Source organism: Andrographis paniculata, unplaced genomic scaffold (assembly GCF_009805555.1).
Source record: "Andrographis paniculata isolate CXL003 unplaced genomic scaffold, ASM980555v1 Contig35END, whole genome shotgun sequence".
Taxonomy (NCBI): Eukaryota; Viridiplantae; Streptophyta; class Magnoliopsida; order Lamiales; family Acanthaceae; genus Andrographis; species Andrographis paniculata.
The window spans coordinates 755,522-770,533 of NW_026137568.1; the positions used below are offsets into that span (position 1 = coordinate 755,522).

At 28.6% G+C, this 15,012-nt stretch overlaps 2 protein-coding genes across 2 annotated transcripts; one reads left to right on the forward strand and one right to left on the reverse strand.

The window, feature by feature from the left end:
- The first annotated feature begins 5,102 nt into the window (after positions 1–5,102).
- On the forward strand, positions 5,103–9,234 carry LOC127249365 (stem-specific protein TSJT1-like). Its single transcript, XM_051272123.1, has 5 exons — positions 5,103–5,358; positions 7,525–7,765; positions 7,874–7,994; positions 8,090–8,199; positions 8,954–9,234. Exons 1-5 carry the CDS (start codon positions 5,156–5,158, stop codon positions 8,987–8,989), a joined length of 711 nt encoding a protein of 236 aa, XP_051128080.1. The 5' UTR covers positions 5,103–5,155; the 3' UTR covers positions 8,990–9,234.
- A 644-nt stretch (positions 9,235–9,878) lies between these two features.
- LOC127249364 (ATP-dependent (S)-NAD(P)H-hydrate dehydratase) lies at positions 9,879–14,080 on the reverse strand. Its single transcript, XM_051272122.1, has 10 exons — positions 13,598–14,080; positions 13,065–13,141; positions 12,853–12,962; positions 12,617–12,731; positions 12,183–12,245; positions 11,920–12,083; positions 11,737–11,798; positions 10,547–10,613; positions 10,254–10,433; positions 9,879–10,160 (listed from the first exon to the last, which is right to left on the reverse strand). The coding sequence occupies exons 1-10, from the start codon at positions 13,818–13,820 to the stop codon at positions 10,124–10,126; spliced, it is 1,098 nt and encodes a 365-aa protein (XP_051128079.1). The 5' UTR covers positions 13,821–14,080; the 3' UTR covers positions 9,879–10,123.
- Positions 14,081–15,012: the final 932 nt, after the last annotated feature.

Genomic DNA, 15,012 nt, shown 5'->3' on the forward strand with positions numbered 1-15,012 from the left:
CTCAAACCAAAACACTAAAAAAATTTTTACAATGTTTTAAACAAAAAAAAAAAACCTTTAAATATGATAATTTTTAAAATATACTTTATTATAGAAATATTATCAAAAGAAATAAGTATAAACAATTGTCTAATGTATTTTCATTTTCCCTTATAAGATATTATATATATATATATATATGAAAGTAACTAAATATTATATTTTAATAATAAGTAACAGTATTTTTTATAAGTAGAATTATTTTATTTCTGTAGTTCAATTCAATATTGATATAAATAAAATATAAGTTTTAAAATATTTATAATATATAGTTTATCTATGTTAAAATAAGTATTTTATATTTAAAGGTTAAAAAATAACAAAATGAAGATATTAACATTATATAGGGGAATGTCATTGACTAATTAAACTATGCAAATATTGGGAAAATGTGTTGATTTGCTTTTAAAAAAAGCACACATGTATTTTATTAAAAAAGAGTAAAATAAAAATAAAAATACTCTTTTGTTTACATATACTATTGTTAGAAAATTATGGAATCATTTTACGTTTTCAAGAAAATTGCGTAATAATATATATATATTTTTTAAAAGGAAAAAAGTTATTTTTTATCCTAATATAATCAAAATTCATTAATTTTAGTGTTAATATAAATCTTACAATTTTGGTTCTCATATAATCAAAATTCATCAATTTTGGTTCCAGTATAACCAAAACTCATAATTTTTTTTTTATAATATAAAATTTTTATTAATTTTAGTCCAAATATAACCAAAACTCATCATTTTTTGTCCTAATATAACCAAAACTCATCATTTTTTGTCCCAATATAATCAAACCTTATTTTTTTTTATCCCACCATTAAGAAACCTACGGAAAATGCTGACGTGAAAAAAAGTCAAACCTTATATTTATATTTGAAGAAATTGCACAATTTTGCCAGCCCACGTCAACATTTTCCGTCGATTTGTTGATGGTGGGACCAAAAAAGATAATGTTTGATTATATTGGGACAAAAAATGAATGATGAGTTTTGGTTATATTAAGACTAAAATTGATAAAAAAATTTATATTGAGACTAAAATTGATAAATAATTTATATTGAGACAAAAAATGGTGAGTTTTGGTTATATTAAGATCAAAATTGATGAGTTTTTGTTATATTGAGACCAAAATTGATAAGATTTTTATATTGAGACTAAAATTGATGAATTTTGATTATATTGAGACCAAAAATAATTTTTTTGCCCTTTTTAAAAGTATTTTTTAAAAAATATATCAAATCAAATATATAATTTTTTATATTATATTAAAAATTAATTTTTAAAATATCATATTAATATGTATTAATATCATAATATTAGATAATTATGTTAATTTATAATTTTCTCATTCAAAATCTCTCACTCAATATTTAATAACAATATATCATAAAGGAGTGTTCGAATTGTCCACTGCCTCGTAAAATACTTGGGGCCGTTACAGAAACTATGGGCGTCCACGTCACCAACTTGTCCAAAAATAAAAATATTACCACTATTTATAAATGAGAAAACAATAAATAGAAAAACAATACTCTATTTATTTGAGTAATTGATAAAATAAAATATATTTAATAATTTTTTATTTTAGAATGTATGTAAGACAAAAAGAGTACTATTATTTTTTAATAAAATATTAAAATGAAATTATTGTTGAAATAAATAAGTTAAATTAAAATAAAATTTTAAAAAAACTCTTTTTTTTTTTTTTTCAGCGAACCGTGTGTTGCCTTTGTATTTTTAGATGAATTTATTTTTATGTTAAGTATAAAAAATTATGTGAATAATATAAAAAAATTATACTTCATTTATCCCACCGCATTAATCCACCTTTTTTTTAGTCTTTAGTCTTTCTGTAAAATTAGTAAGCTTTCTTAATTTAGTAAATAATTAATAAATAACAATTAAAATTTAAAAGTAACCATACAAAAAAGTTTTGTATTGAATCATTTTCGGTATTTTATTGGTACGATATACATACTATTTTGGTAATTTAATATTTTTTTATTCCGTAAATTCGATACATCAAATTATTGATACATTGTCAATACAGTAAAATATCATATCAAAATTTTTAGTACAGTATATAATATTTCCTTCGTTCTATAACAAATATCTATTTTTTTTATTTTAATCTATTTTTATTTGTTCACTATAGTATAAGTGTGCTAATATCATACTTATTTAATAAAAAAACTTCAAATTTTCAGAGTGTGTTTGTTTGAAGTTTTGATATTAACAGTAAAATACTCTCTCCGTCCCAAAAAGTATAGTTTTATTGTGTTGGACATGAAATTTAAGGAATATTGATATTATATCGGTAGTTGGTAAAAAGTAAAGATAATGACTTTTTTGCCCTTATGAGTATATTAGTGTAAAAAGTAGTGACAATTGTGTAATAATAATGAAAAAATATGAATAGTTTTATGGTGATATGTTTATTTATGGAAATGAGACTATTGCTTTGGGACGGACAAAAATGGTAAACAAAACTATTGTTTGGGGGATTGGATTTAATTTCCACTATTCATCTCATTTCCCCCCAAAACATCAAATCAAACACCTATTTTTCATTTATTATATTATACTAAAAATCAATTTTACATTCAAAATATTACATCAACACCTATTTATATCACATCATACAACTATTTAAATTCAAAATTTTTACTATTCAAATCCCAACTCAAAATCCAAACCCCCAAACAAACACATAGTAAATTTTAAATATAAAATTAATATTTAATATAATATAAAAAAAATAAAAAATAAATATTTAATTTAATTTTTTAGGTAAAAGATTATGAATAATAAAGATTAAGTAGAATATTCCAAACAAACACACCCTTATTAAATTATTATAGTTATACCCATTACTTTTTAAAATCTATCTACACATTACCACTTATAGAACTGTCCTCCTTTTCCGTAAAATTAATTATATGTAATTAATTTTCGCGGTCGCTCATTATATAATTAATTTTTGTGGACGAAGAAAATATGAATTTATATTAAAAAAATATATAATTTATTTATACTAATTCAAGTTACATTACTAACTTTTATAAATTTTATAATTTTAACAGTACTAAAATAGTTTTAAAATATTGTTTCTCTTAATATTTGTACAAATTCAAGAGTATAATACATTATATATAAAATAAATATTTTTTTCATCTCAATTCAAAATATTATTTTTATATTTTCATCTATATTACTAAAAAATAAAATTTTTTTAGTAAAAATATTTATGCTAGTACCAAAATATTCTTAACTTTAATTTAAATACAATTATTTTATATATCAAGTCAAAAGACAAAAATGATAAAACCGTTTATATATTTATACTAATTAATAAAATACTATTATTTATTAATTTACTATAAAATATTATAGTATATAATATGACAAAAGATCTCTTTCGAATAGGACGAATGAATGAAGTATATAATATGATTTAATTTAGAGGATTTTTTTTAAAAAAAAATTATAAAAAACACAACCAAACAAGGCATAATTTATTTTTTTAAAAATATTATATTAAAATTATTTTTAAATAAAAATAAAATAAAATTGCAAAAGAATACACCTAAACATAGCAAAATTTACGTAAGGGAGGTAGTACAAGTTACGTTTGGGCATTACGACCAAAATATAGAATACAATGGCGGCATTTATATGTTGTTAATTGACACGTGTCAGATTCTCGGGTCATCCAAAAAAAGCTAAGAATATACTCGACTTCGACAACGCCATTTCTGTCCCTAGGATTTTCCTCCGGACCGAATAATCCGATCCATTTACGATCCGACCCATCAAGAAAGACCCATCCTCGGATTTACAAAAAGTATCGCCCACAGGCCACATTTAAAGTGGACCCACGCCCACCGAAAACACAATATACCCTGCGATGTTACTAATATACCCTTATGAATCAAATTAGTTATTTATTCCAACCTAAAACCAATTTATCGGTTTTTTTTTTTTTTTGATATTTTAATATATATATATTTTACATCAGGCAAAAGCATTATATGATAAACTATTACATAAATCCAAAATTAAAATCAAAATCTTCTAAGCTTAAAAAGACACTCATATATTTTGTATAAATTTTCTAATTTATTTTTCAAATAATTTAAAATAAAAAATATTTAAATATATCTAGTTACATTATTTTTTTTTCTAAAAAATATAATATATATAAATTATTTAAAATGTTATACTTAATAAAAAAATATTATTATATTTTATATTATAATACAATACTAATACAATAATTTTAATTTATTCTTTTAATTTATTAATTTATATTATATATTAACATAATATATAATTTTTTTTTAAAAAAATATATATCTTATTATAGAGAGAAAGGGAATATGTTATTTTCATAAATAGTCATTATAATCTTGACGGTATAAAATTATCATTATATTTTTTTATTATATTAACGCAAATACCATGCCAATGTAATAAATATGAGACTTAGGGTGTGTTTGTTTGAGAGTTTGGATTTTGAGTTGAGATTTGAATAGTAAAAATTTTGAATTTGAATAGTTGTATGATGTGATATAAATAGGTATTGATGTGATGTTTTGAATGTAAAATTAATTTTTAATATAATATAAAAAATAAAAAATAGGTGTTTGATTTGATGTTTTTGGGGGGAAAAAATAGAATGAATAGTGAAAATCCAAACAAATCCCTCAAACAAACACAATTAGAATACTAAAATACTTATAAATATATATATATGATATTTTCCGTTTAAAATTAAATTATTTATTTATTTTTTTATAGTTATATTAAATATTAATTATTATATAAAAATATAATATAAATTAAAAAAATAATAAAAATATTTATATTAATGTGTTATAATACTAATATAATAATATTTGTACAAAAATTATATAAATATAAAAATATTCTAATATTAAAGATAATAACGTCAAATATAAAAGAAAAATTTAATGCTACGGAGCTAGGAGGGAGAAAGGTATAATTACAAAACTGCCCTCAATGGAAATTCTATATATTTAGAAATCGTCAGTTCCGTCGGTTCATTGTTTGTATGTAACTTAGCGTAGATAAAAAGGTGAGTAGGGACAATGTTGGGAGTATTTAGCAGCTCGATAGTATCGCCGCCGGACGAGCTGGTGGCGGCCGGAAGCAGGACGCCGTCGCCTAAAGTGACGGCGGATAAGCTGGTTGGGCGCTTCCTCGAGGCGTATTCATCTGCGGTTTCTGTGAAGGTCGGCGATGATGTTCAGCTGGCGTACACTCACCATAAGGAGTCGCCGTTGATGCCGAGGTAATTTCTGTGCTGGAAAATTAACAGTTCAATTGGATCGCCTTACGAATTATTGAATATTTAATTTTCGATTTGGATTACGATCGGCGGAAGATGAATTTAGTGGCGGTGTGATATGATCTGGTGGTAGAGGATGCTTTTATTCATGTATTGATTGTTTTGATTGCTTTGGTTGAAAATTGTTCTATGTTTTAGTTTGATTTGCGCTGATTTGGTTGCTTTGGGAACGATTGGGTTAGATTTCTGCATTTTTGCAGCTGTATTTTCAAGTGAAGATTTCTCGGATTGATTGAGAAACTGAAACGCATCTCGAACATTCCTCTCTTCTTTTGTTTGTTTGTTTTCGCATTCACCTTTCTATTTAGCGTGAATATGGTGAAAACTATAATTACTTCTATTGCTGATTTTTTTTTTTTTTTTTTATAAATATATCTTTATACCATTAGAACACTTGGCATGTTTATTGCTTTTATTGCCTGATATATATTCGATTTATTTTCTTTATCTATATTCTCTAATTTTCTTCCATATTTCTTATTTAATCTTATATTCCGTTTAGCTAAAAATTTTAGAATTTTGGAAAATCTTCGAAAAAGAAATAAATTACTACGAATTAATACTGACAAAAGTTCCCAAAAGTGTTTACGTAATTGTTTACAATCTCAAGTGTTTAATAAACTATACACAATTAATTCTGTGATGGTTTTTGTGCCTTTCTATTTTTTTACTTTGAATCAAAAATGTAAATTATTATATGATTCCAGTTTGGTGAGTAAAATTGACAACTTTTGTAATTTATAGTATTATTTTTAATTTCCCAAGTTACAATGAGTGCGTTTTGACGAATTTTGTTTGATCAGTAGAGAGGATATGGTGGTCCTGGATTGGAATATACCATCATTGATTTTTTTTGAATTATTTTAGATCCATTTATTGATGTCCCACAGTGAATAACGAGCCAAAGATTCTTATCTGGAAGTAGTTGGGAGTGTTCAATCTAGCGACGTCTTGATGATGATCCATTAAAAAATTTTTAGAATCACTTGCTTTCATCATCAATAATACAATATTAATTTCGTTTACTTTCTCAGTAATTTCACTTTTTAGCTTTCAATTACAGCAATAGATTTAGCTGGGATAATAGATTTGTTTTTTTTTAGAAATGATACATATGTTGCAGTCAATGATTGTAGTGGTCGGTTAGTCTCTTTCACAACATTCATATGGTTAAAGTAAATTGTAACTTGTGGATCTTGAATTGGTGGTTTTTACAGTAATAGAAATGTGATGTTTGTTTTGATTTTTTTGGAGGATTTTGGCATGATCATGGTTTGGTATAGAAGAGTTCTTGTGATTGTGATCAACACTGTCTGATGAATTTGGAAAACTAGGCCGTGTTGGATTGTGTTAGCTTTAGGGATGTTTTTAAGCAACTTTCTTTGAATGGCTTGAAGAAAACATAGAAGCAATGGAGACGTAATTAATTAATTAATCAAACCTAAAAACACTCTTAACCTTGATGTCGATTGCCTGATTTGTCCCTGTCTACACATAAAAAATAGGTGGATATTACATAATTTTTTCATTTAACAAAACTCATGTTGTGTTATTTGAAATCAAGTGTGCTTTATGAATATATTCCATGTACTAAGATTAACGGTAACGTGATATGTGAACTATTGTTATTTATTGTCAGTTCATATATTGTATTTGTATTATATTAATATAAATATATATTTTTAAATTAATACTACCTCCGTCCGGCTCTAATGGTCTCATTTACGTTTTGTGGTAGTACAAATAAAAGTAAAAATACAAATATACTATTATAATGATATTTTTTTAAAAATAAAGATATTTTTAATGTTAAAGAATGGAGTATTTTGTATTGAATATTTTGGTCGGGCTTGTTATGATGCATATTTGTAATACTTGGAATGAATGAATAAATATTGGTCCGCACCTCTTAGGCAGAAACTTTTGAAGTTTTTCAGAAAAAATTTAAAAATAGTAAAAAGTTAGTATTTTATGCGATATTTTGTAACATAAAAAATATATTTTAATGCGATGTTTATAAAAGAGTTGCTATACATGTCAAAAGTTTTAAAAGTATCTGTATAAACAAAGCCATATGATTCTGTATAATTTGGTTGAGGAAAATTGCAGATCGTTTGCGGTTAAGGATGAAATATTCTGCTTGTTCGAAGGGGCGCTCGACAACTTGGGGAGCCTAAGGCAGCAATACGGGCTTGCGAAATCGGCAAACGAGGTGCTTTTAATGATTGAAGCCTACAAGACACTTCGCGACCGGGCACCATATCCGCCGAACCATGTTGTGGGGCACTTAGAAGGAAACTTTGCCTTCATTGTGTTCGACAAGACCACGTCTAATTTATTTGTGGCCACCGTGAGTTGCTTGTTAAAATCTCTTGCCTTAATTAATCGATACTGTTTTATTAGCTAAGTGGCTTTCGCCGTCAAACTCAAACATGATATCGTGGCCACGGACGTGCAGGACCAATACGCAAAGGTTCCGCTCTACTGGGGCATCACTGCCGATGGATACGTGGCATTTGCTAACGACGCGGACTTGCTTAAGGGTGCTTGTGGGAAGTCACTTGCATCTTTCCCACAGGGTAAGATAAAAGAGAGATTATGAAAATATATATGTTGAGTGAACAAATATGAGAATGAATTCATTGGATCCTCGTAAATATTCGATTGCTCTTAGGGTGCTTCTACTCGACCACATCGGGAGAACTGAGAAGCTATGAGAACCCGAAAAGTAAGATCACAGCAGTTCCTGCTCGAGAGGAAGAAATTTGGGGAGCCAAATTCATGGTAAAATCTATCTTATACAATTCATTCCCTTTAATTTCTTTCATTCGTTCTTTTCTTTGATATTTTTAATACACTATCGGTATTATATATATATACATACGAGAGAGGCTAGGGCTAATCGCTAATCAACACGGTCATAAATTGTTTGGTATATAATAATTATGTGGGAAAGGCTATATAAAAGTATAAATTGATTGAATCAAATCTAACGTCATATTTATTTGACTGACCTAATCTGCCGGAATTGAACAATATAGGATAAGAATGACAATTGAATTATTGTCATATATATTGTCGGATCATATGTTTGTACTATGTTTAGATGCAAACATGGCATGTACCGTTGTGCACTATTACCCTATGGTGTCTATTCATATGTTATGTTAATATGCTTCTTGTATTGAGATGAGCAACATAGTAATGTAGACTATTATGTATTATTTATATGTAAGAGGGAGGGCAGATTTTGTATCAGGGGTCCATTAGGAGGCCTAAATAGTCTCTCACATTTGTGGCCACAATGTTTCCCATTACTTGTGCATGAAGATTTTTATGAGAGTGGAATAGGACAGGACAGGACAGGCCATCTGTACTCCACACAATAATAAATAATAATATAATTATTATATGGTGGATCAAAATTCACACCATTAGAACACAATCTTGGCCACACCCACACTACCCTACCCTATCCTATCTTTGTCGAAGATGATTAATAGTAAGTGGCCCTTTATGGGTTTGGATAATATCTCAGGTGGAAGGAGCAAGCATGATGGCAGCCTCCAAATAGATATATGCTGGTGATCTCTCTCGTCCATATTATATATATATATATATATATTGTAAGGAAGCGAAGCAGGGGAGAAGGTGATCCAGAGGGGTGGGGTGAAGACAGAATGGAGAGGAGCCATGTAAAAGGGTTGTATATCTATCTATCAATATCTATCTAGTCTTGTAGATAATATTGTCCCATTTTAGTCTCTTTGTAATAATTACAATAATAATAAATGTATTGGACTTGGAGGTGTTTGTGCTTGATTGGTCTTTCAATTTCCATTAACTTTCATTTTATTGATATGAACTATGAAATGAACATCACACGACATGGGTTGAGACAAATGGGACCATAACTCAGGTCTATTTTATTGTAAATTGTTTGTTTGCTCAACATAATTTTTCTCTTACAATTTTCCAATATATATAATCTATAAAAAAAAAAAAGTGTTATCTTGAATGCAATCTTTTAAATACATATATATTAAATGGAATTTGAATAGAATATTTAACTAAAATAAATTAACTACTTACATGGAAATTTTATACATGAAATCACAATAAAGTAGTCAAATTAATCATTACTCCTTTATCTACGAAGAGTGGTAAGTAAATACTTGCATTGAAAACAAATTAAAACTAGTTATTTTGCCTTGCCATAAGCTAATTATATTGATTTATATCATTAAATTATCTAATTAATGTAATTATATATAATTATGGTGCTGAAATTATTTCTTCAGCACCATATACATGCTGGTGTGGTCTATCTTTTAACTGCTTATTTTTAAAAATCAACACAGTAACAACTACTCATTCTAATATAGTATGTAACCTCTGCCCTTTCTATCTATCTATCTATATATATATATATATATATATGCTATGTGATTGAATGTTAAATATCAACAAATCATACGTAGTAAAATTAAATTTACTAATATATAGTAACAAAATATTCATAGTCTCATAGAAACATACCTCTTGAAGCAAACTAGTTGAAAAATGGCAATACAAGAAACCTGCTAGGCCGTTGCATACAGAGTTGCCCTTCCGATGATCGCCAGGGCATATCTGCCGTCGATTTATTCCCATTAACCTATCTGTTAAAAGGCATAAATCAAAGCATCGAAATCGTGCCCGGGGGCTATTAGTTCTGTCGAAACACAGGGCAGAATTCCTCCAAGCTGAATTACAAAAGAATTATAGTAGAGAGTTAGCACATGTATGATAAAAATAGACCAAATCAGTATACAGTCACTATAACATAATAATATCACCTGTTTCCCAAATGCTCGATTATGTCTGTAGTAAGAGTCGATCTTCCTTTAGCCTCGAACGCAAGTGAAGCAGCTTTGCGCAACAGAACAGACCCTGCTATGCACCCCAAAACTGTAGGGCTCGCTTTCAGATCGCTTCTAGAAGCAAATTGACGAGCCCATGCAGTGAACACGGCAACACTGGCATAGAGAGTAATATTAAGACCATGTTAGAAGAGATTATGCGTTGAATGATACCAGAACTTCTCGTATGTAATATTATTACAAGTGTCATCAAAATCAGATTTGTTTACCTTCCGGAAAGTATGTCGCCCTGACCACCGCAGCGTCGAGGGGAACCGAAAATACTCACGGAACTGACTGTTAAGGTCATTATAAGCAATCAAGATCCCACAGATAAGGCATGCTAGATCTCTAATACACTAAGCTCATATGGTATTGAATTGTATCATTTCATATATGCAATGGTTTAAAATTTAAAGTAACACAAAATTCTCCAAAAAATATCAAAAGACATACTCTCTCGGTCATTCAAATTTATGGTCACTTTTTTTTTTTTTTTAGTCATTAAAAAAATATTTTCGTTTTTTTTTTAAAGCAAAAAAGTACATCACATTTTTTTTTTGTAATTTTTAGTATAAAAAAACAAAAAATAACAATTATTATCTATTTTTATTAAAAATCGTTTCTAAACATTTGAGCAGACATTTAGACGATGGAGGGAGTACAATATATAATATACTCCCTCCGTCGATAATCAATATGTTCATTTACGTTTTGTACGTAGATTTTGGAATATTAATATTTTATATGTATGTAGCACATTAGATGAATGAATGGACAACTCTACCATTGCCTGAGTTAAAATAAATAATATTGTTGTAATAATAATTGAAATATAAGGGTTTTTTTTTTCTTTTAAAAAAAATTTATGTGGGAACCACAATTGCTTACAAAAAGTTTGGTCCGATCAAAATGACAAAAATGATAGATTGATTCTAAACAGAGAAAGTACTATATATACATAACAATAAAAGTCAACAAAAATACACAAAATAATATTCCCTATAATACTTTCATGATTCCCCAAACCTCACAAAAAAAAAAAGGTAAACTATTAAGTATCAGCACTAAAAGAAAAAAACAATTTACCCAAAAAAAAAAAAAAAAAAGAAAAACTAAAAAATATTAAGTATTAGCACTAAACAACGTACTCTAAACCTATTGCCTAGTCATATTAAGATATAAAGAAATTTTAAAATATTAAAGCTCAAGGGTCAGAAATCCACACCTAACTCCACGAGCTCGAATGAAAGCAACAAATTCGAGGGAGTACTTCGAAGTTAATTAGTTTCAAAACTATCTAAGTAATTATTGTCTAAGATAATCTCTAAGTAAGAAAGGTTTCAACTTCTGCCTATATAAAATTCTACAGTTATTCAGTGCCCACAGAAATTGGATCAGTACTGCTATTTAGGTATACCTGTTTCGCCATTGCTGATGAAGTCGGATCCTCCTTTTCTTAATATGGTCACACCACCAATTCTATCCATGACAAAAAGATAAATATTCAATCATGCAGTTACATATCTGATTATAGCATGTCTATATAACGACAATAAATGGAAGAATCTAAGGAAAGAAAATAAAGAATAAGAGAATTTACCCTCTCGCAAGAGAGAGCAATTGCTGAGTTCCATCGTGATCGCTTACTTCACTCTGTAAAACCTTCTGAACAAGACGCTTGTACTCATTAACATTGGGAGTGAGGACAGCCAAGGGATAATCACTGACCAAATCAAGAGCATTTGTGACAAGAAAAAGCCCATCCTGAAAAGCCAAGAATCTACAGCTTACACATTTAGCCCCACCACTTCCTATACGAGATTAGGTGTTTGATCTTTATAATAAAAGGATCTTACAGCTTACCCCATCAATAACCATTGGGACGTTGGATTCCCTTGCATGCTTCATTATATTGCTCACACAGTCCTGAAGATAATCCAAGTATTAGACATGTTTTTTTTCTAAAGTTGAAATATACTGTTAATATAAACTGTACAGAAGCAGCAAACAAGGTATAGAGATGACACGGGCAATACTTTTTTAATCATGCATCACAGTAAGAACCTTTTACGACAAGGCACTTCAACTTAAACTACATAAATGGTTCAAATAGGACACATCACTCACAGTCTCTCTCTCTCACACACAAGTTTTTGTAAGCAGTCCATGGAGTCACTAAATACTCAATAAAAATGAAACTTAATCAATGATTTTAGATGGAGTGTGCAGTGGCTTATATGATTGGATTTGTAAACTAGTTAATATTATAAGCAAAATATTCTTCTGTGAAATCACACCAGGAGAAAAGGGTCTCTTCCAAGGCCTGGACCGATAATTAGACAATCAAATCTCTCCATCCACTTATCAATCTCTTCAATGACTTTGGCTGATATTGATTTTTTATCCTCGTCCCTGCAATGCATCATTATAGAAATTCAAGGACTCTTAAGTCCAATTCAATACAGCAAAAGAAGAATCACGTTTTGGGTAATAGTCAATGACAAAGCAAAGGGTCTTCAAGAAACATATGTACCTAACGTGATATGATTCTTCCAGTATAGGATGGACAATCAACTCTGGGCTGTAGCTTTTAATTACTGGAGCAGCATCTTTTGTACAGAACACATGCGATAAATCAGCACCCTGAGAAATTAAGTCATTCTCAATAAAGAAAACAAACCACATCTATGCTTTTGTGGAATTAACATCTAGCAAGAGTGAAGACAATGGCAGAGAAAAACTAACAATTTTTAAAGCAGAAATGGCTGAAAAATATGGTGCACCAGTGTATTCCCGGCAACCTCCAATAACTGCTATCTTCCCTGGTAGAGAATCCAGCATTCAATATATAGATTAGGCAAATGAATAGCTTAGCCTGACAACAATATAGAATTCACCACAATCCACCACAAACCATCCTGAGTTCTTCCTCTTTTACGCATAGTACATTAGTGAAAGGTCTAGAGCAATATCAACAATTCTATGCAACAAAAACCATTTATTGTTGGTTAATGATATCTTCTGTTGATTACAAATACAATCCATGAGGTGCTTTACCAATATCAGGGGAAAAACAAATTATTAAAGAATTAAAACGTTATAGCTTGTGGAAGAAGACAAATTGAACTAAGAACAAGCTCCAACACACCCATACAAATTCAGCATTTATTGTATATGAATTGCTTCCTACCTAATTTAGCAAATTCGTAGATAGACAGTATCACTGTGAGTATTTCAATGAGTTAGGCAAACAAAAAATAAGCATTAGATGGATTCACCTGCTTGGCCTTTATGCCTGGAAGGATCGAGAGATGGAGTAATCGATTTCAAAACAGCGATAGCATCTGCTTCCAGAGAAGAGCCTCCACCACTCATAACCGACTGCATTCTTATGGTGCTGCAGTTAAGATTTTTGCTGCTGCTACTACTGAAATCTCCTAAACACCGTATCAAAAACTGTTGCCTCCTGATTACAGCACCTGCAGCCGAGAAACTCACCATAAAACGCCTTCAAAACTGCCGACTAGGAGCTCCACGGACTAGTCGTGCCCAAATACAAATACGAACACTCATAAAATTGCATAATTTGCCAAAAACCACGAGGAAAATCGAAGGATTCTTGTTGTGCACGAACAGAACTGCGCAGATTATCAGGAACACGGAAGATTGCTCGCAGAACTGGATCGGATCCCTCGAAGACGATGACGGAACAGATTGAAAGATAGAGGCACAAATTGAAAGCGCTTGAACAAAAACCTCGATTTAAACCGTCACTCTTCTTTGTTTTCTTTTACCGTTTCCACCGTAGACTTTTTAATATTTCAACTTGAACCCCAATAGTTTCACGAGAAAAACTTCAAAGCAATATAGGTGCTTTTCGGATAAAGAATAAATTGCAAGAGGTCCTAACCCTGGTCGTGATGTAAGGGTTGGATTTATTATCATAAAAAATATTTTTCAGATAAAATTTATAGTAAAAAATATAACATCTTGAAAATAGATAAAAATAATTTATTTTTTAATTGATCCATTAATAACAATTTTTTACACATTTTAATTGACTTATTGATTGTTGTTTCACTTAGCATGTTAGTTATGTTGATTTAAAACTTTGATATTTTTAACTTAAAACTTCCGGCCGAGAGTATTGATGGATTTTCAGACAATTCAAAGCAAATCTTTGGTGATAGTAAACATATTTGTAATTGTAACTGTTGTGGGTTGAAAATCGGATGTTTTTGAAATTGTACAAAATCTATAGTAAAAATTTATAAAGAAATACTACACATATTTTTCATTTTATAATTTAAAAATGCAATATATTTTGAATGAATAGGATATAGGATAGGATGACATGGAAATGAGAAAATAAAAATAGATAATAAAATTGCAATAAATAAGAATGGATAGATAACGATAATTAATTCTCTTATTTTTTTAAAATAGAGAATTAAATTAAAAAAAATAATAATAATTAATTGGGCAAAATAGATATTTAACTGAGAATTCATAAAAATATATTTTTGATATATTTTTTTTAAAAAAATATAAATTATATATGATATTTTATAAGATCATATTTTAGTATAATTTTCTAATAAACTGTAAAAAGGTAAATATTTAAATAAAAAATTAAATGTAAATTTTATAAAATTAAAATAATATAATTTTAAAAATTATAAAAATTAAATAA

Bases quoted from the DNA above. Each gene is read 5' to 3' on its own strand.
- LOC127249365 (XM_051272123.1), top strand. From the start codon at position 5,156: ATGTTGGGAGTATTTAGCAGCTCGATAGTATCGCCGCCGGACGAGCTG. The intron at 5,359-7,524 runs GTAATTTCTGTG...GGAAAATTGCAG, and splicing joins GAGTCGCCGTTGATGCCGAG to ATCGTTTGCGGTTAAGGATG. The intron at 7,995-8,089 runs GTAAGATAAAAG...GATTGCTCTTAG, and splicing joins ACTTGCATCTTTCCCACAGG to GGTGCTTCTACTCGACCACA.
- LOC127249364 (XM_051272122.1), bottom strand. From the start codon at position 13,820: ATGGTGAGTTTCTCGGCTGCAGGTGCTGTAATCAGGAGGCAACAGTTT. The intron at 12,963-13,064 runs GTTAGTTTTTCT...TTAATTTCTCAG, and splicing joins CCATTTCTGCTTTAAAAATT to GGTGCTGATTTATCGCATGT. The intron at 10,614-11,736 runs GTATACCTAAAT...TGACCTTAACAG, and splicing joins CATCAGCAATGGCGAAACAG to TCAGTTCCGTGAGTATTTTC.